The sequence below is a fragment of the Bos mutus genome, chromosome 10, assembly GCF_027580195.1.
Source record: "Bos mutus isolate GX-2022 chromosome 10, NWIPB_WYAK_1.1, whole genome shotgun sequence".
Taxonomy (NCBI): domain Eukaryota; kingdom Metazoa; phylum Chordata; class Mammalia; order Artiodactyla; family Bovidae; genus Bos; species Bos mutus.
The window spans coordinates 74038016-74058711 of NC_091626.1; the positions used below are offsets into that span (position 1 = coordinate 74038016).

Here is a 20696-nt window from a genome sequence, read left to right on the forward strand (position 1 = left end):
TTAAGAAGCTAACCATGCTCTTTGATACAAATCATCATAGGTACTTGTAAACCCACCCATAATCTCCCAAGGTCACATTTGCCCATAGTCTTCCTCCTTTATGCCCATCCAGAGACGCGTTGCCCGTGAAACTAGGGAGACTTGCATTTTAGGTCCCCTCACTGGCATGAGCCCTTCCAAGATCATGGGCCAGCCCTAGAAATGTATTCACATGCTCATATATTTTTGTGCAGCTTATAAAAGCAAGGTATTTTAACTGTGATCTATTAAGACTGTAACTCGTTTCACTGGGATCCCTCCCCCCACCATATGCCCTTTGGGAGCCACAAAACCTGGATCTGCTTCTGCTTTCAGCAGACTCACGTGTACCTATGCAAATGGTACCACTTCCCCACGATTCTACCACCTTCTGGCGGGGTGATTAATGAGCATCAAAACAGGCATTTGGGGAAGGGGAGTATGCAGCAGGAGGATAAGAAAAGCCAAGAAGGGAGGGATGTGCAGTGCCGAAGGCCACGGAGGAGGCGCTGCAGAGCCTGCACTCTGGTCTCCCCCATGAGTGATGGGAGTTGGCAGGTGTCCTGTCAGGTAACTAATTCCTCCCTGGGGCCTTGCTCAGATGCTGCTCTTTGTGTTTTCAGATGCAGACGGAAACCTGTGTCGAAGTAACCAACTGTTGCAAGTCATGCTGACCATGCACCGAATTCTCATTTCCTCTGCTGAACTGCTCCAAAAAGTTATCACTCTATATCCTTTAGCCCAGTGCCTGGCGGCAATCCACAAATAGGATTGATTCAGAAGCATCTTGAAATGTGAATGATGCTTTCATTTTGGTTGTTTTGGCATAACCCTGAGTGGTTAATGGGTTCATGCGTCCTTTCAGGGAATGGCATGCGTGTCTGGGGATATGTGTTGTGTGTGTATATGTGTCTTCTGTTGGAAAAGGCAGTGTTATTGATGCTGATTTTTCTGGGAAGAGGTCAAAGAGATTAACATGCAGACACGGTCTTCTTCATTCGCTCTTGCTAGTGAAAAATACTTTTCCTGAAGATTAATCAAAATTCATATTCATCGCATGCAAATTGACAAGGGTGCTGCATTCTGGCTTTCCTGTCTAATTCTTCAACCTTCCCAGGTTTTGAAGAGAGCTTCCTGACCCCAGGGCAGCTGGTGCCTTTCTGCTTTAGACTGAGGCACTGGCTGCGCCAAGCAAACCCTGCTGGATTCTGACCTTCTTTGGGCTGTAAATGGAGTGGGGTGGGGAAAACGACTGCTTTCTCTCTCTCTGATGCCTGATGACACCGTGGGCTGTAGGTGAGGTGAGACTGTTTAGCACCTTGAAGCCCAGGTCCTGGGCACTGAGTCATGCTATAGAGCTCTTCTAATCCTTTAGCACTCTCCCCAGCCTTCCCTTTTCATCTCATGGCACTCAGCAAAAGCATAAAAGCCATCAGGACTGAATCTATTCCCTAAGCCTGCTTATAAACCTCTCAGAGAAGGTGTTTTCAGTGGCATTTCAGTGGCCTTCAAAGGAGTCCATATAATGAGAGGTACAGGTAATAGATGGATGTCTAATCTACAGAGCGTTCTAAAACCATACTAGAACTCCATGTACCAGCAGTTCTCAATAGTGTCAGTAATTAAATACTCAAAGAAAAAACTGTTCTCCAAGGACTAATTTGTGGCCCCCTCTGTGGACCCAGAGTCCTCCTCCCTGCTATTCTCCCTTCCACTTTCGCAGATTCTTTCTCTATATTTTATCTTCCCTCTTTCCTGTCCTTTTAAACCCTGCATCTTCAGTGGCACCTGCCCCTCAGTCTAAAACTCATTCACATCTCCCTAACCTAAAAATAAACTCTCAACCCTGCCTCCCCTTCATTCCATTGTTAGGGTCAGAAATGTGATGCACAAACTTCTTAAAATAGTCCACGCTCACTATCTCCCATCTCTCAACTCCCACTTACTCCTTCACCCGACTGTGGCCTCCACCCCTGTACTCAGACTTTCCTCTGATGTCACCAGTGACCTCCTGGTTGTCAAGCCCAGTAGCTTATTTTCCATCCTTGTTTATAGCGACCTCCCTGTAGAGACATTGTTGACAGCACCCCACCTCTCCAAACTCCTTCCAGGGCTCTGGACTGCACCTTCCTGGGTCTCCCTTCTCCTGGGACACCCGCCTCCAGCTCTCCATCCAGCCTTTTCTTTGAGAACCTCTTCAAAATGAGATAGCATTCTGGTTTTCTTCTCTCTATACTTTCCCTGGGTGATTTATCACCAGGATTTCCACCACCATTCTTCTGATGACCTTCAAGTCCATATTTCTCTAACTAACTCAAACCATTTTTTAAAAAAAATGTTGGGACTGCTTTGTCCTATGACACTTCAGTCTTAATATACTCAAAACTTAACTCGCCACCTCCACTACTACCCCGTTAGTTCTGCTTTGACACCTGGATTTTCATTTTCAATTTCAGTCCATGGTGCCGTTGCCCCTCTGATGTCCTGAAGCAGCAACATCAAAGCCCTCACAATCCTCTCTGCCTTTCACCTCCCACGGAGCCAGTCACCCAATCCCAGGGTTCCTGCTTCAGAAATGACTCTTAGCTCTTTTCTCCTCTCCATTCCCATGCCTCCACCTTCCTTTGGGCCCCAGAGTCTCTCTCCTCGGCCTCTGTCCCATGCGGGGCCGCTCATCTGCACAGCCACCTCCTCCTTTATCATCCAGCCCTGCAGTTACTTTCCTAGGAAGCAAATGAGATCTTGCTTCGGAGCCTCTGCAGATAGAGGGGGATGGTAGACCCTCAGCCTACCCAGTGTGCCCTGCCTGCTCCGTCCTCAGCTCTCTCAGAAACCCTCTCTCTTCCATGCCAAACTTCTCAATACCCCAGACTTGAGTGGGTCCTTTTTATTGTTCATTAAGAAAGCTTGGATCATTTCCTGTTGTTTCCTGTTTTTCCACGGTTGAGACAGAAAAATTTAACAACATGCTTTGAATAGTTTGGATGCCTGTAAGGTACAGTCGGAACTGTCCTGGTACTTTCTTGCCACAGCACTGCCCGTGAAGATGTGGCACCTGAAGCTTCCAGCGAACAATGACGGTTGCCCCCGCAGACGCCTGAGCCTCAGTCCTGGCCTGCAGATGCTGCTGCTTGCTTCCTCTCCTCAAGTGAGAAGCAGTGCCTGCCTCGCTCAGGTGGCCCCACTGTGGCACGCTCTTTGTGACCTTGGGGGCTCTGCCCTCCTGAGTGATGTTCTGTGTGCCCACAGGCTTGGCCTTCAGATGAAGACCGACGGGGTTCACAGATCCTGCTGCAGTGTAGCCGGCACTGAGCACAGGGGAACAGACGGGTGAAGAGAAGGATGGGGGCAACCAGGAGGAAGACAGACTCCACGATAAGAGGCACGCGTTGATTTGTGTGTCCACCCGATTGTTTTAGAAGAAAAGTGGGTCTTTTGTGTGCCTTACTCATTCATAAGGAAGAAGTTAAAAATTTCAACTACTAGATCAAATAATAAAAATACAGACTCTAGAACATTTTTTGCTTGAATATGCCTTATGCTTGACTCTCTTTGCACTGAAGGGATAACATGTGTCATAAATATAAAATCATCTCTTTCTCATTCCTCCCTTTTGTGCCCAAAGAAAGGCAAGGATTGGAACCATTCACTTCAGGAAATTTACCTGGGCTTATTTTTTATATTGATTACCTTTGTTGATGTGTGTATGTGTGTGTGGTTTTATGTTTCGTGCTTCTGTTTGGTTTTCATGCCCTTAAGGATAGATTTTATAAACAGTAAGTCTATCAAAAGTTAGGTTTTTTAAGTTAAACTCCTTTTATGAAAAGTACAAATTTCACAGTCATAGTTTTTCTTTAGGGGTTCAAGTTTAGCTTGCAAATCTTGTTCTTTCCATAGGTCTAGAGTGTCCCTCTAAGCACTTGTAAGGGACCTTTAAAAATGTTTGTTTAATTAAAATAATGCCAATTAATTAAATACTTGCAATGGTTTTAAACTGCAAGTTGGATTTTATTTTTTATTCCAGGTTTTTTTTTGAGATAAAGTTGACTTAAAGCACTATAAAACTTTAAGGTTTAAAGCATGATTCATAAGTTTAGTGAATATTTATCATCTTATATAGATAAAAAATTGAAAATAGATGAAAGTTTTATTGTGATGATAACTTAAGAGTTTATCCTCTTAGCAACTTTCACATATACTATAGAGCAGTGTTAATTATGTTTATCATGTTGTACATTACATCTCTAGTACTTATTTGTCTTATAACTGGAAGTTTGTATCTTTTGAGTGCTTTCATACATTCCCCTCTTTTTCCACCGCCTACCTCTGGTAACCACAAATCTGATTTCTTTTTGTTTATTTGTTTTTGAAGTATCATTGACCTATGACGTTATGTTAGTTCCTGTCATGTAACAGTGATTTGATATGGCTCAGATGGTGAAGCGCCCACCTGCAATGCAGGAGATGCGAGTTTGATTCCCGGGTCAGGAAGATCCCCTGGAGAAGAGAATGGCAACCTACTCCAGTATTCTTGCCTTGAGAATTCCATGGACAGAGGAGCCTTGCAGGCTATAGTCCCTGGTGTCAAAGAGTCGGATACGATGCAACTAACACACACACACGTGCATTTCAAAATGATCACCACAATGAGTCTAGTTATGACATGTCATCATACAAAGATACTATATAATTATCGACCGTATTCCCCATACAGTGCATTTCATACCCATGACTCATTTATTTTCACAAACGAAAGTTTGTACCTCTTAATCTCCTTCACTTATTTTTTTCCTCCTCTCTGGCAAACACCCGTTTGTTCTCTGTACAAATAACTCTTTTTTCATTATATTCATTTGTTTAGTGTTTTTAGATCCATGTATAAATGAAGTACAGTATTTTTCTTTCTCTGACTGTTTTCACTTAGTGTGTACCCTCTGGGTCCATCCATGTTGTTGCAAATGGCAAAATTTTGTTCTTTTTTATGGCTGGGTAATATTCCACTGTGTGTTTGTGTACACCAAGTCTTTATTCATTCGTCTCTTGATGAACACTTAGTTTACTTCCACACCTTTGCTATTGTAAATAATGCTTCACTGAACATCGCGCTCCATAGATCTCTTCTCATTAATGTTTTTGTTCTCTTCAGATAAATACCCAGGAGTTCTATTTTTAATTTTTTAAGGAACCTATTTACTATTTTCCATAGTGGCTGCACCAATTTATATTCTTACTAGCAGTGCACAAGGGTTTCATTTTCTCCACATCTTCACCAACACTTGTCATTTGTTGTCTGTTTTATAATAGCCATTCTAACAGGTATGAGTTGACCTCTTTGTGGTTTTGATTTGCATTTTCCTGATAATTAATGATGTTGAGCATCTTTTCATGTGCTTGTTGGTCATTTGTATGTCTTCTTAGAAAAATGTCTATTCAGATCCTCTGCCTGTTTTTTAACCAGTTTTTTTTTTTTTTATGTTGTATGAGTTATTTGTATATTTTGGGTATTAAGCCTTTATTGGACATACTGTTTGCAAATATTTCCATCATTTAGTAGGTGGCCTTTTCTTTTTTGTTGATAGTTTCCTTCATTTTGCAAAAGCTTTTTAGTTTGATATAATCCCACTTGTTTATTTTTGCTTTTGTTTTCCTTGCCTGAGGAGACATATCCAAAGAGCATACTTCCTATGTTTTCCTCTATAGGTTCTATCGTTTTGGGGCCTTTACGTTCTTAATCAGTTTTGAATTTATTTTTGTGCGTGGTGTGACTGCATAGTGGTTTGATTCTTTTGCATGGAGCTGTCCAGTTTCCCCAGTAACATCTATTGAAGAGACTGTCTTTTCTCCATTGTATATTCCTGCCTCCTTTGTTTTAGATTAATTGACTGTAAGTTTCAAAGTTGTTTTCTGGGTTCTCTCTTCTGTTCCATTGATCCAGACGTTTGTTTTTATACCAATACTACACCGTTTTGATGACTGTAGCTTTGTAGTTTGACTGAAGTCAGGGAGCGTGGTAACTCCACCTGTGCTGTTCTTTCTCAAGATTGTTCGGGTTGTTCAGGATCTTTTGTGTTTCCATAGAAATTTTAGAATCGTTTTAATTCTGTGAAAAATGCCATTTGTATTTTGATAAGGATTACATTGAATCTATAGACTGATGGGTAGTATGGTCATGATAACAACATTCTTCTAATCCGTGAACATAAGTATCCCTTTCCATCTGTTCTGTCATCTTCAATTTTTTTCATCAGTGTCTTAAAGTTTTCTGAATATGAGTCTTTTACCTCTATAGTTAGATTTATTCCTATATATTTTATTCATTTTTGATGTGATTGTAAATGATAGTTTTCTTAATTTCTCTTTCTGATAGTTCCTTGTTAGTATATAGAAATTCAACAGATTTCAATAATTTTGTACCCTGCACCTTTACCAAATTTATTGATGAGCTTTAGTAGTTTTTGGTGGCATCCTTAGGCTTTTCTATGTATAGTATTATGCCATCTTCAAACAGTGACAGTTTTAAATTCTTCCTTTCCAAGTTGGGTTTCTTTAATTTCTTCTTACTGTCTGATTGCTGTGGCTGGATTCTAATACCATGTTAAATAAAAGTGGTGAGAGTGAGCATCTTTTGTCTTGTTCCTGACCTTAGAGGAAGTGCTTTAAAGCCATTGAGTATGATATTAGCCATGGACTTGCCATATATGGCATATATGTTGAGGTATGTTCCTCCATTACTCACACTGTGGAGAGTTTTATCATAAAAGGATGTTGAATTTTCTCAGATATTTTTTCTGCATCTATTGAAATGATCATATGATTTTTATTCTTCAATTTGTCAACTGACTGATTTGTGGAGACTGAATTGTCCTTGCACCCACTGGATAAATTCAAATTAATCATCATATATAATTCTTTTAATATATGGTTGAATTTTATTTTCTAATGTTTGTTGAGGATTTTTTCATCTGTGTTCATATTTTTATCAGTGATGTTGGCCTGTAATTTTCTTTTTATGTCAACTTTTTGTCTGATTTTGGTATCAGGGTGGTGCTGGTCTCATAGAATGAGTTAGGAAGTATTCCTTCCTCTGGAACTTTTTAGAATATTTGAGAAGGATAGGTGTTCACTCTTTTCTAAATATTTGGTAGAATTCACCTGTAAAGCCATCTGGTTCTGAACTTTTGTTCATTGTATTGTTTTAAATTGCTGATTCAGTTTTGTTATTGGTAATTGGTCTGCTCATATTTTCTATTTCTTCTTGATTCTGTCCTGGGAAATTGTATATTTCTAGGAATTTGTACATTTCTTCTAAGTTGTCAAATTTATTGTCATATAGTTGTAATCTCTTATGATCTTTTGCATTTTACTGGTACTTGTTGTAACTTCTTTTTCATCTCCGATTTTATTGATTTGGGCCCTCTCCATTTTTTTTAAGTCTAGAAAGGTTTACCAGTTTTATCTTTGAAAAAAAAAAAACAGCTCTTAGTTTCATTGATCTTTCCTATTGTTTTTAGTCTCTATTTCATTTATTTCTGCTGATCTTTATAATTTCTTTCCTTCTACTAACTGGGTTGTGTTTGTTTTTCTCTTGTTCCTTTAGATTTAAGGTTAGGTAATTTATTTGAGATTTTTGTTTGTTTCCTAAGATGAGCTTGTGTCACTATAAACTTCCTTCTGGGAACTGCTTTTGCTGCATCCCATAGATTTTGTGGTTTTGTTTCCATTTGTCTCCAGGTATTTTTTTATTTGTTCCTTGATTTCTTCAGTGATCCATTGGTTGTATAGTAGCATATTATTTAGTCTCCACACATTTGTGATTTTTGAGTCTTTTTTTTATAGCTGATTTCTAATCTTACAGTATTGTGGTCAGAAAAAATACTGGGTTATGATTTCAGTTTTCTTAAATTTACTGAGATTCATTTTGTGGCCTAGCCTGTGATGCATCCTGGAGAATGTTCCGTTTGCATTTGAAAAATGTATGTATTCTGCTGCTTTTGGATGGAATGTTCTCTATATATCTTAGCACATCTAGGCTAATGTTTCACTTAAGGCCAGTGTTTCCTTACTGATTTTTTTGTTGGATGATGTTCATTGAAATAAGGGTGTTAAAATCCCCTATTACTATTGTTTTATTGTCAATTTCTTGCTTTATGTCTGTTAACATTTTCTGTGTATGTTTAGGTGCTCTTATGTTTGGTGCATATATGTTTACAGTTATATCCTCTTCTTGGATTGACCCCTTGGTTACTCTGTAATGTCCTCCTGTATCTTGTTACAGTCTTTGTTTTAAAGTCTGATATAAGAATCACTGCCATGGCTTTCTTTTAATTTCCATTTGCATGGAATACCTTTTTTCATCCCCTTACTTTCAGTCTGATTCTGAAGTGCATCTCTTGTAGGCAGCATATATGTGGATCTTGCTTTTGTATTCATTCAGCCACTCTGTGTCTTTTGTTTGAAACATTTATTCCATTTACATTTAAAGTAATTATTGATAGGTATATACTTATATAACTATGAATTTTATATTTTATAGTTTTAAAACTATTTCAAGGACCTTTTTGAATTCTAAATAGGCTTGTAACTTCAATAGATTAAAATTATAAACAGTAAAGCTGACATCTTAGGTGTTTCAAAGCTATGCATAAACTTAGTAAGGTTTGAATTTAAAATTTAAGGGTAAAGCCTTAATTGTATATTCCAAATTGAAGTTTCACAGCTATCATTCTAATATGCTCTTAAATACTACAGGTATGTAAGATTTCAAAATACACAGACTCCTTCCTAATTAAAAAAAAAAAGTAATAAGCTTTGGACTGTTTTACTTTACTGTATCTACATCTGTGTTTTCCAAGGGTTAAAACATGCATACCCAGTGAATGAAGACTGCTCAGCCCTGGTTAATTGAGACATCTGCTGGCTGCTCAGTAGAGTCCTCTCAGGGACCTGCTGGAATTCACAGAGTTCTGGGTGGTTTTTAAGAGAAAGAGGGCAGTGGCGTGTATAGCACACAGCCTGCATAGTATTCCTCAGTATGTTGATAGAACAGAGTACAACCACACAGCTTCATCACTGGACTGGATTTTGCATTTCTTTGACCTTTGCAATAAATGTATATTCTTTCCATATATCGCTAGAGACATGTGAACTTGGTGGACTGTTGCTGTTCTTTCATGTTCTTAGGATGGCATCATTCTCATAGAATATTCCCAGTGATATTAATCCTTCACATGCTCTCCAACTGTATTTCGGTCATTCACATAACTTTTTCTGACTTGCCATTACAACCTGTAAGATCAGTCTACTGACACCCACTATGCATATATTATCATTTTCCTATTATTGCTTGAATTTTCATTATATCTGAATATTTATTCCTTCTTTTTTTTCTTATTCACTGCATAGGGTCTTTTTTGTTTTAAATCAGTTGCTGGAAAGAAAAGAAGGGGCTCTTCTTTTTAGCTTGTTTTCTCTGGCAGACTAGACTCCTAGTCTTGGATGTGGGCAGAGGCACCTCTTCACTTCTTACAGATCATTTTGCTGGGGCCTTGCTGTGCTGGTGACTTCCTCCTTCTGTAGAGGAGATGCTGTGGCATTCTTCCATAAGCCACTTCAGCATGGGCTAGATAAAGTCACAACCTTTGCCCTTCTAGGTGATGATAAGCATACAGCTACACACATCAAGTTGGTTTTATCCTAGGTCCAGAGACGTAAGAAAACATTTTAATTAAAAGAAAATTTTAGGAGGGCTGGGGGAGGGCAGTTTTAGCAAATCTTCCAAAGATAAGAAGTTGCTTGGTTTTTATAACAGAGGCTTCCATTTCCCTTAACCACAGCCCTACCTATAAGGATGCCTTGGCAAAGAATTCACCAGGGCTTTGCCTGAAGATCTGCTATTTTGTAAGGTAACATTTCTGCATACATTTGGGACTTTGTGGGGTGGGTGAAATGAAAGAGCCACATGTTGTGCCTAAATCTTTTGTCATGGCTTCTCAGATTATGATTCACTTTAGCATAGCATAGCATTTGATATGGGCAGGTGTGGGGGCCCACAGATGATTGTCAGTGGGTGGTTTTCTTCTCTTCCCCCTACCCCAACTCCAGCTCCTTATATTCTGTACAGAGAAATATACAGTCTTTATTTCCAGGGATACAGGACAAATCAGCCCGTCTTTTTCTGAGTCCTTCTTGTGGGAAGAACCTACCAAAATGTGAGTCCTTGGCTTCAGTTTTGGCTTATGTTTTGTGATTCCCACCATGTAGGTACTGGATAACAGAATTCTGGATCATGTTTAAGATGGATACCAGCCTGGCAAGCACCATGGAGGAGTTTCAGGAACTGGTGAAAGCAAATGGAGAGGAGCTCCACTGCCGCCTGATTGACACAACGCAAATGTGAGTATCCTATCTTTCGAAACCACCTCCCTCCTGTGATATAACCCAGGCTGCTCAGCAAGGCTCTGTGTCCTGCTGTGACCCAAGAAGGCTTCAGGCAGGTTCAGTGGCTTTACCAAAGAGAAAAGCCTGCCAGGTACCAGGAAAGCAGAGAAGTCCCTGGTGATAATGCTGTATGTGGCTTATATCTGACAGCAGGAAAAAAAAGTCTCAGTGAAAAAGAAATCAGGTAGCAAGACGCTGATTAAAATTTATACAAATCCTAAGAAACTGAAAGTACAGTGACTAAATTGGTGCTTCTTCAGCAGCCAATGCCTGGAGGCACCCTGAACTTACAAATACAGAAGGCACTGCTAGAAAATGGATCCTGCAGAGGGTTTATAACATACATGGTACATCTGCGAGAGACACTCCAATCTGTGCAGAGGTGGAAAAGTACTCAGGAATATTTCATATTGTTCCTTGGGATTTCATATTTATGAGATGGTCCCAGTCTGAAAAAATGAATGCCTAATTTGGGGGGAGGAGAGTACACTCATTGTCTGCTAAGGTTTTCATAATGTGATTGCTTTATTTTAGAATAATACAGATCCCGAGGATATAGAATTCTAGTGCTGAAATGTATTTTAAAGATGCTTTTATCTTGGGAAACTGAGGCTCAGCAAGACTGGCTCGTCTGGGGATACAGAGCTAGTTGAGTTAATGACAGAGCAGAAGCTGGACTGTGAGAGCCCCTAGTGCCTTGTGCCATGGCCAGATAGAAATGATCTCCAAATCATGTACCAGAGTCCCACTTAAATCTCCTTCGCAGGTTGGACTCTCTGAACTTCTTTCCTTAGAATTGTAACAACGTGAAAGATAAAAGGTTTTGCAATAGCAGCATCTTCATTTTTAAAATGCAGCACACAGGGCCTGGGACAGTACCCTGACTTCCTTGTCCCGACACACCCCTAGCTGACTTTCCTCTACCAATATTTTCCACAGTATGTTCTTTAGGAATTAGTCAGTGGGATGTTGCCTGACCAGATACACTTGAGAAATAGTGAACTGAACTTCCCTTTTGCGATGCATCTCCGAGCCTATAATGTGCTCTTTGGCTAAAGGGGCTGCAGAATTTGTAGCATTTCCCAAACTTGTCCGACCATACAACCCTTTTGTCAGGAGACAAGGTTCTCAGGAATCCCCGTTTGGGAAACACAGCCTGCAACCTGCTACCTTTCTCTTTGCTTCCTTAGTGAAGGAAACTGAATAAGAAATATGTGGATTGATTACAAGAAAATGTGTGTGGGGCCAACTCTAGAGCTAGCTAGGCTTCCTTGGTCATTTCATTTCCTGGGGACATTTGAGGAAAATGTCACAAGTCTGCCCAGAGGGACTGTGTGTTCCTACACATGATTCCCCAGCATGGCACCTCCTCTCTGTGCTCTTCTGGCATGGAAACTGCCCCCAAACCTTGAGATTTCGACCAGATAGAGTCCCCATCACCCTCATGAGATGAAGGAACACACAGTGGACATGGAGAGAACATATGTGAGGGGGCCAGGACTTGAAGGCCAGGGCACCATGACCAGTGCATTGTTCCCACTTCCTTAAGATCAGCACATTTTACCCAGTTCCCATGGCACATTCAGAAGGCTCATGGGAACCATCAAGGCTCCCTAGCTGTCACCACAGGAAAAGCTGACTAAAGGACACTGTTAATACATTGTTTTGGCCCTGGAAAGTTAGCTAATGGTGCTTTGCATATTCTTGTGAGAAACGTTCATGGATTTACTTGCATTAGAAAAGCAATTTTGATTTATTCTTTTCCCCCGTCTTCTCCCTTTTCACTTTTACTCACAAAAGCAATGCCCGTGACTGGTCCAGGAAACTGACCCAAAGGATAAAATCGAACACCAGCAAGAAGCGGAAAGTCTCCCTGCTCTTTGACCATCTGGAGCCAGAAGAACTGTCTGAGCACCTGACTTTCCTAGAATTCAAGTCCTTCCGGAGGATATCGGTATGTACCCAAGGGGCTGGAGAAAAGCTGCCCTGCGACAGCTCTGAGAGTAAGCAGAGGAATTCAACAGGCCGCCCACCTCCTCCCCCTGAAGACCCCTCTGGGCTGGTGGGCTTTCCCGTCAGGCTGTGTGTAGGTGGGCAAGTCAGGGCACACTGCTGGGCTGTGTTCCTCCTGCTCTGCTCCCCGCTCCACCCTCCAAGCCCAGGTCCCCCTCCCCACCCCTCATTCAGGTGGTAGTACTATGCACACACGATGCCTTGTGCACATGAGTGTACACACAAGACATGTACACACGTGCACACACACACACACACATTTTTCCCCTTATAATCATCAGTCTTTCAGAAATTTTCTTTAAAATTTTCCTCTCCCAAAATGAGGATAAGTCCTGTAAGAGTTTGAATTCATTCTAGAAGAGGCTTTGGATGGCTGGGGGAAATTTCAAAATAAATCAGTGGCTACTGGTCTAGTTCAGAATTTACCTAAACTCTTGAAGTGCTGCTGACATGGCCCCACAGTCACCCCTGATCCTAGAGATAAACTCTGCTGACCGAGACCTTGCTCCTTGAAACTCTATATGTGATACCAAAGAACACCTCTATGCAAGAGAACTTGCTTCCACTGAAGCCAACAGAGCTTCGTTGGAGAGAGAGAAAGAGAATGACATAATAAATTTTGGATTATCTTTGTTTTTCCCCTTCAGCAGCAGAGCTGGAACTAGTATTGAGATTTTTCTTTTATACTGTACTCGTTAAGAGTTTAAACAAGATCCTATCCATATCTGCTCAGCATAATATTTGGGTTAACTAGTATATGTACAGAGAAGGCAATGGCAACCCACTCCAGTACTCTTGCCTGGAAAATCCCATGGACAGAGGGTCCTGGTAGGCTGCAGTCCATGGGGTCGCTAGGAGTCGGACACAACTGAGCGACTTCACTTTCACTTTTCACTTTCATGCATTGGAGAAGGAAATGGCAACCCACTCCAGTGTTCTTGCCTGGAGAATCCCAGGGACGGAGAGCCTGGTGGGCTGCCGTCTATGGGGTCGCACAGAGTTGGATACGACTGAAGCGACTTAGCAGCAGCAGCAGCAGCAGTATATGTACACATCCATTTATGCCTAATGACTTCTGATGTAGAGGGGCATGCTGTGCGTGGAATAAGAAAGATGTCCTTCCTGCTGTCCTTGCTGGCAGGAAAGGAGAGGAGGCCCAGGAGCTCCTCTGTCCCTTAGCAGATGCTGGCCATCAGCTTAGCAGAGGCAGCATGCCCCTCGGGTCTCCAGGAGTGCAGGAGCGCAGTCGTGATGAGTTTCTTTTTCCCCAGTTCTCTGATTATCAGAATTACCTCGTGAACAGCTGCGTGAAGGAGAACCCCACCATGGAGCGGTCCATTGCTCTGTGCAACGGCATCTCCCAGTGGGTGCAGCTGATGGTTCTCAGCCGCCCCACCCCCCAGCTCCGAGCTGAAGTCTTCATCAAGTTCATCCAGGTGGCTCAGGTGAGTGACTGGATGAAGACTTGAGGCCTGGGCTACCGGGTAAATTACTCCCTCTCCCCTCAGCCTAGTCTGTCCCTGAGAGCTGCTTTCCCCTCATGAATCTCCTGGTGGGGTTTGTGCACCTTCACCTGTCCTCAGATCTCGATATGATGACTTTTCTACATTCCACATGAGATCAGTATGGAGAGGGCCATGTAGTCCATCTTCAGAGTCAGGGTACATCTTTAGTTCTGTTTAAATCTTTAACACGTTTCAGAAGATGCTTACCAGCCAACTTTGTTTTACCTAATGTGGTCCACTTAGCAAAGGAAAGGGTAATTCAGATTTCAGTATAGCTGGGCCAGCTTGATTTAGGTCTGTGAGCCCAAGTTATGTTGAATGGCTGGGTTTAGTGTTTGAGGAGTATGTTTTAAGCATTTGATAAGAAAAAAGCAGATACTATGAACACATATCTGAAATTTCACAGAGATTCTAGCACTGTATCCCAGTTAGTTACAGTCCTGTTTAAACCATGGTGTTGCCCTCAAAAATAAAACAGTTTGGTTACTTTGGGGTAAAGTATATAAAAGATTACACTGAATAATATATTTTTCTAGCTTTAATGTTCTAAACCAGTGTTTCTTAAAGTGTGGTACATGGACCACTTGCTCTGATATTAACTAGAGGTATGTTAAAATCACAGATCCCTAAAGCTCAGCCCCAGCTCCAGGGAATCTAAACATCAGGACTTGGGTCCAGAATCTTTGTGTTAAACAAGTACTTGGGGTGTTTCTTAGAAACGACTGATGTAGAGAGTTGTCTGCAGACCAGCTGAAATGAAAGGAAGAAGATGGGATGCTTTGCTAGATTTGGGATCTGCTGATCTAGAACTAAGCCTGAGAAAAGAAATGTTTGGAAAACTGCAATACCTGATCACTAGCCTTTGGCCAGAATTAAGAATACTCACAGCACAGAGACAAGAGACAGACTCAAGCTCCCACATAACTGACATGTACAGTGACTCTGCTAACATCTGTTTTCTGTGTCACAGAAGCTCCATCAGCTGCAGAACTTCAATACGTTGATGGCCGTGATCGGAGGGTTATGTCACAGCTCTATTTCCAGGCTCAAGGAGACAAGTTCACATGTCCCGCATGAAATCAATAAGGTCAGTGCTCCTGTCTCCTCTAGGGCCCTTCAGCAGCATTCCTAGGACCAGTGTCAGCATTTCCTCCTTGAGGGGCAACCCAGAGAGCATTTCCAAGCCACGCCATCCCTTTTTTAACAAGGCAGAATACCCAGGAGAGAACCCCTTAAGTAAACCCACAGGGTGGGGACGTCACAGATTTGCAGGTGACTGAGTCAGTCTGGCCACAGTGTTACTGCCCTCATTCCCGCTGGTGATTTGGAACATGTGCCTCTTTTCCATGCTCATTGGCCACTGAGTGTCCAGAGCCACCATCTTTAGTACTGACTCCCTTGCTGAGCAAGGAACAGTGGTGGCTCAGTGACCGTAGTTCAGTTTGCATGTCAAGTGAGGTTATATAGTGACATGTTAGAAATCTAACTAGCCACAAACCTTGGAGAGTGCCATTCTGGAAAGTTGAATTTTCCCAGATAGTTGGAAATAAGCTTTTCAGGTACGATTTTGTAATAGGTGGTATTTTATTGGTATTTATTAAGTGTCCTATGTACTTTCCTACATTAGATTTTACAGAGACTTTAATCCTTTATGATACAGGACTATTATTATACATATAAACCATTATGATATAGTGCAGATATAAATGCAGCTATGTATAATATAGGTTTGATGATGACTGCCCTGAGTATTTCATCTCATCTGGCCTTTCTTACTGAACTCAAACCCAAGCCCCCACCTCCAAGCTGACACAGAAGGAGACTCTCTTCTTAGGGAAGAGATATCTTAGCCTCAGTGTCCCATCTGCTTTTCCCAGATGTTCACCCTTTCAGGAAGTCTCTTATTAGCCATCCCTGCTCTCACAACACTGGGGTTGGAGGGTGCTGCCCCACCCCTACCTTCCAGTGGTCTGATAACCTTCTAATTTTTGGATCATGCTGGCTGAGACCAGGCAGAACAACTGAAGAGGCACATACTGTTCCAAATCAGAGGTGACGCAGGGAGAGAATCACAGACACGAATGTGCCTTCATGTCATATTGACAAGCATGCTCCTCTGCAAAGCTGCTGGACCTTCGGGGTGGTCTGCAGAGTGAATTCCTAAGACCAGGGTTAAAGCTAGTGTCCCCCAGTAGTTTATTTCACTTCCTATGGGGAACAGAAAGTTCTCTAGCGTCTCTGCTGCTCATCTCTCATCTTGTGAGCCTTTCCCGACTCCACACTCCCCAGCCCTATTTGCTCAGGTGTGTGCTCTCTTGGGTGCCTGATGAACTATGGAATGAGGTTTGTGACATTGTACAGGAGACAGGGATCGAGACCATCCCCATGGAAAAGAAATGCAAAAAAGCAAAATGGCTGTCTGGGGAGACCTTACAAATAGCTGTGAAAAGAAGAGAAGCGAAAAGCAAAGGAGAAAAGGAAAGATATAAGCATCTGAATGCAGAGTTCCAAAGAATAGCAAGAAGAGATAAGCTTTCCTCAGCAATCAATGCAAAGAAATAAGAGGAAAACAACAGAATGGGAAAGACTAGAGATCTTTTCAAGAAAATTAGAGATACCAAGGAACATTTCATGCAAAGGTGGGCTTGATAAAGGACAGAAATGGTATGGACCTAACAGAAGCAGAAGATATTAAGAAGAGGTGGCAGGAATACACAGAAAAAAAGATCTTCACAACCCAGATAATCATGATGGTGTGATCACTGACCTAGAGCCAGACATCCTGGAATGTGAAGTCAAGTGGGCCTTAGAAAGCATCACTACGAACAAAGCTAGTGGAGGTGATGGAATTCCAGTTGAGCTATTTCAAATCCTGAAAGATGATGCTGTGAAAGTTCTACACTCAATATGCCAGCTAATTTGGAAAACTCAGCAGTGGCCACAGGACTGGAAAAGGTCAGTTTTCATTCCAATCCCAAAGAAAGGCAATGCCAAAGAATGCTCAAACTACCGCACAATTGCATTCATCTCACATGCTAGTAAAGTAATGCTCAAAATTCTCCAAGCCAGGCTTCAGCAATACGTGAACCATGAACTTCCAGATGTTCAAGCTGGTTTTAGAAAAGGCAGAGGAACCAGAGATCAAATTGCCAACATCCGCTGGATCATGGAAAAAGCAAGAGAGTTCCAGAAAAACATCTATTTCTGCTTTAATGACTATGCCAAAGCCTTTGATTGTGGATCACAATGAACTGTGGAAAATTCTGAAAGAGATGGGAATCCCAGACCACCTGATCTCCCTCTTGAGAAATTGGTATGCAGGTCAGGAAGTAACAGTTAGAACTGGACATGGAACAATAGACTGGTTCCAAATAGGAAAAGGAGTACGTCAAGGCTGTATATTGCCACCCTGCTTATTTAACTTATATGCAGAGTACATCATGAGAAACACTGGACTGGAAGAAGCACAAGCTGGAATCAATTGCTGGGAGAAATATCAATATCCTCAGATACGCAGATGATACCACCCTTATGGCAGAAAGTGAAGAGGAACTCAAAAGCCTCTTGATGAAAGTGAAAGTGTAGAGTGAAAAAGTTGGCTTAAAGCTCAACATTCAGAAAACTAAGATCATGGCATCTGGTCCCATCACTTCATGGGAAATAGATGGAGAAACAGTGGAAACAGTGTCAGACTTTATTTTTTTGGGCTCCAAAATCACTGCAGATGGTGATTTCAGCCATGAAATTAAAAGATGCTTACTCCTTGGAAAGAAAGTTATGACCAACCTAGATAGCATATTGAAAAGCAGAGATATTACTTTGCCAACAAAGGTCTGTCTAGTCAAGGTTATGGGTTTTCCTGTGGTCATGTATGGATGTGAGAGTTGGACTGTGAAGAAGGCTAAGTGCCGAAGAATTGATGCTTTTGAACTGTGGTGTTGGAGAAGACTCTTGAGAGTCCCTTGGACTGCAAGGAGATCCAACCAGTCCATTCTGAAGGAGATCAGCCCTGGGAATACTTTGGAAGGAATGATGCTAAAGCTGAAACTCCAGTACTTTGGCCACCTCATGTGAAGAGTTGACTCATTGGAAAAGACTCTGATGCTGGGAGGGATTGGGGGCAGGAGGAGAAGGGGACGACAGAAGATGAGATGGCTGGATGGCATCACTGACTTGGTGGACGTGAGTCTGAGTGAACTCCAGGAGTTGGTGATGGACAGGGAGGCCCGGCGTGCTGAGATTCATGGGGTCGGAAAGAGTCGGACACGACTGAGCGACAGAACTGAATTGAACCGTGCTCTCTTGCAGCCTTGTGACTGTGGGAGGCTGACCCTCAGATCTCAAGTAACTTTATCAGGGAGAAATGGTGCTTCCCAGGCCACAATTTTATGAATTACAAATTTCCGGCACAGCGTTTAAAATTGTTGTTTTGTGTTGTGACATGATTGGCAGGGAGTCTCTTCTTCCTGTCTTTGCTTCTGAGAAAGCTGGTCACCACACATGGGGATGGGGTTCTGTGAACCGCATGCTGACTTGAAGCAGGTGTGCTGGAAGGAGCAGGAGATGTGGCTGCACCCTTGCCTAGCACCCTTAGGCCATAGCAGAGCACAGCCTCTAATGCAGAGTCCCCAGGCCTCCGCCTCATCCCTGTCCGGTCCTATGCCAGGAATCGGTCTATCCTGTTCAGTCTCTCTGTCCAGGGTTTCAGTCTGTGAGTGGACTGTCACCTGCTTCCTAGACATAGGCGCATCCTGAGACTCGATGAGTGAAGGCCCACAGAGCCCAGCATAAGAAATATGAACACTCGACAGAGGACTGAAGTGCCACACTGGAAACACACCCTTCCCTACGCCAGCTGTGGGCAGCACACTTCACTTTGTCTCTGGAAGACACAAGGGAAGGGGACTGCGGACACAGTTCAGAGGCACACTTGCCATGTGCTGTATAATCTTGTACCTTTAAAAAAAATTTATCATGTGCTTGTATCACTTATTTTTTAAAAGAACAACTTTAACATAAAAATATTAAAACCTTACTTAGAATTTTCCAGCTGTGAAATAGAGTACACCTTGCACTTGGTAAGTCTGCTCTGTGACATGTGACGTTAAGTTGGAGCTGTCATTGGAGAGTCAGAAGCTGCACCTTGAGATGGATCACCCCACGCCTGACTCGTCAGGCACCAGGTGCGATCACGGTAGGGGCTAAGAGTAAACAGGAGGCTGCTGCAGACAGCAGAGCCCGCCTGGAGGGTGCCTGTGACCAGCTCTCCTCTTCTGTTCCGTAGGTTCTAGGTGAGATGACTGAGCTGCTGTCCTCCTGTAGAAACTACGACAACTACCGGCGTGCTTATGGGGAGTGCACCGACTTCAAGATCCCCATCCTGGGGGTGCACCTCAAGGACCTCATCTCCCTGTACGAAGCCATGCCTGACTACCTGGAGGAGGGGAAGGTGAACGTCCATAAGCTGCTGGCCCTGTACAACCACATCAATGAGTTAGTCCAGCTACAGGAGGTGCCCCCGCCCCTGGAGGCCAATAAGGACCTGGTGCACCTGCTGACGGTGAGGCTCCGTGAAGACAAATTACTAGCACTTCCTTATCAAATATCAGCTCAGTGAAGCCTCACAAAACTCTGTGAAGTAGATACTATCATTATGTCCATTTTACGGATGGGGATTCTGAGGCAAAAATACGTCACTTGGCAGAGGCTGCACGTTATTAAGTAGCAGAGCCTGGTCTTAGACCCAGGTGGTGGGACTCCAGGGCTGTGCACCTTGAACTTCTAGAAAAGCCAGTCCTAAGCTGTCTGGGAGGAGCTGATAGCAAATCATGATACGAGACTTGGTAAGAGATGGAGACAGTGGGTTTTCATTAAAAAAAAAAACAACGGTGGGGGTTGGGGGGGACATGGCAGTGAGTTAAAAAAAAAACAAAAACAGGTTCATTATTTGGGTCCTGCCACCACTGGCTTAGATTCCAGAGACATTCAAGCCCAGGGCAGGTGAGCACTTGTCGTGGTGTGGGAGACGAGGATGTGCCCTTTGGGTGCAGCATGAGAGCAAATGAACTCCCTTCCAGACTGTGGTTTTGTAGTTCACCAGCTGTGTGACTGTGGACACAGAACTCTGTTTCCTTCTCTGTAAAATCAGAGGGGTTCATCTCTGTGATGACTTCTCACTTCTCTTTCAGTACTAAAATTGTACAATTTTTAATCTGCGCTTTTTCTTTTTGCAGCATGGAATAATCACTGTAGCCTCTTTGTACCTCAGGGGACTATTCTGATAGTTCCTCAGGCTTTGCATTTAGCTGGTATCTAATCCCAGCCTTTTTACTAATTGGCCAGGTGACTGTGGCTGGTCTCATCCTTAAGACAGTAACATCTGAGAAAAGAGGCACCGAAACTTAATTTTCTTGGATTACAAATTTTGTGAGGAAAGCAGTAAACATTCTTCTACCCAAAACATACATAAGCCGCACTCAAAAAAATATGCATGTTTTTGAGTTCTTAAACCCCTGAAGTCCTTCCATAGAATTAGGTTAAGAACAAGATTATTTCTAAGACTGCTGTCCTCTAAAATTTTAAAGTTCTAAAATACATAAAACTCTTAATATCATTTGATAATTGTCACCTAAATGGAATTCTGTTGCTGGAATCAAATTTCAATAGTATCTGGCCATGAACTGTCCTTTCAGTCTGCTTTGGGAGAGAACACCTGAGGTGTGG

The 20696-nt window shown here is 42.4% G+C and overlaps 1 protein-coding gene across 2 annotated transcripts in view; it reads left to right on the forward strand.

Moving 5' to 3' along the window:
• Positions 1-20696, forward strand: part of RASGRP1 (RAS guanyl releasing protein 1) — a 78880-nt gene that overhangs the window by 42011 nt on the left and 16173 nt on the right. For both annotated transcript variants that reach the window (XM_070378250.1, XM_070378251.1), the window contains exons 3-9: positions 642-747; positions 9858-9920; positions 10279-10410; positions 12256-12409; positions 13740-13913; positions 14944-15060; positions 19258-19533. In XM_070378250.1, the coding sequence (XP_070234351.1) occupies positions 642-747; positions 9858-9920; positions 10279-10410; positions 12256-12409; positions 13740-13913; positions 14944-15060; positions 19258-19533 (1022 nt within the window). The remainder of the gene's footprint in view (positions 1-641; positions 748-9857; positions 9921-10278; positions 10411-12255; positions 12410-13739; positions 13914-14943; positions 15061-19257; positions 19534-20696) is intronic.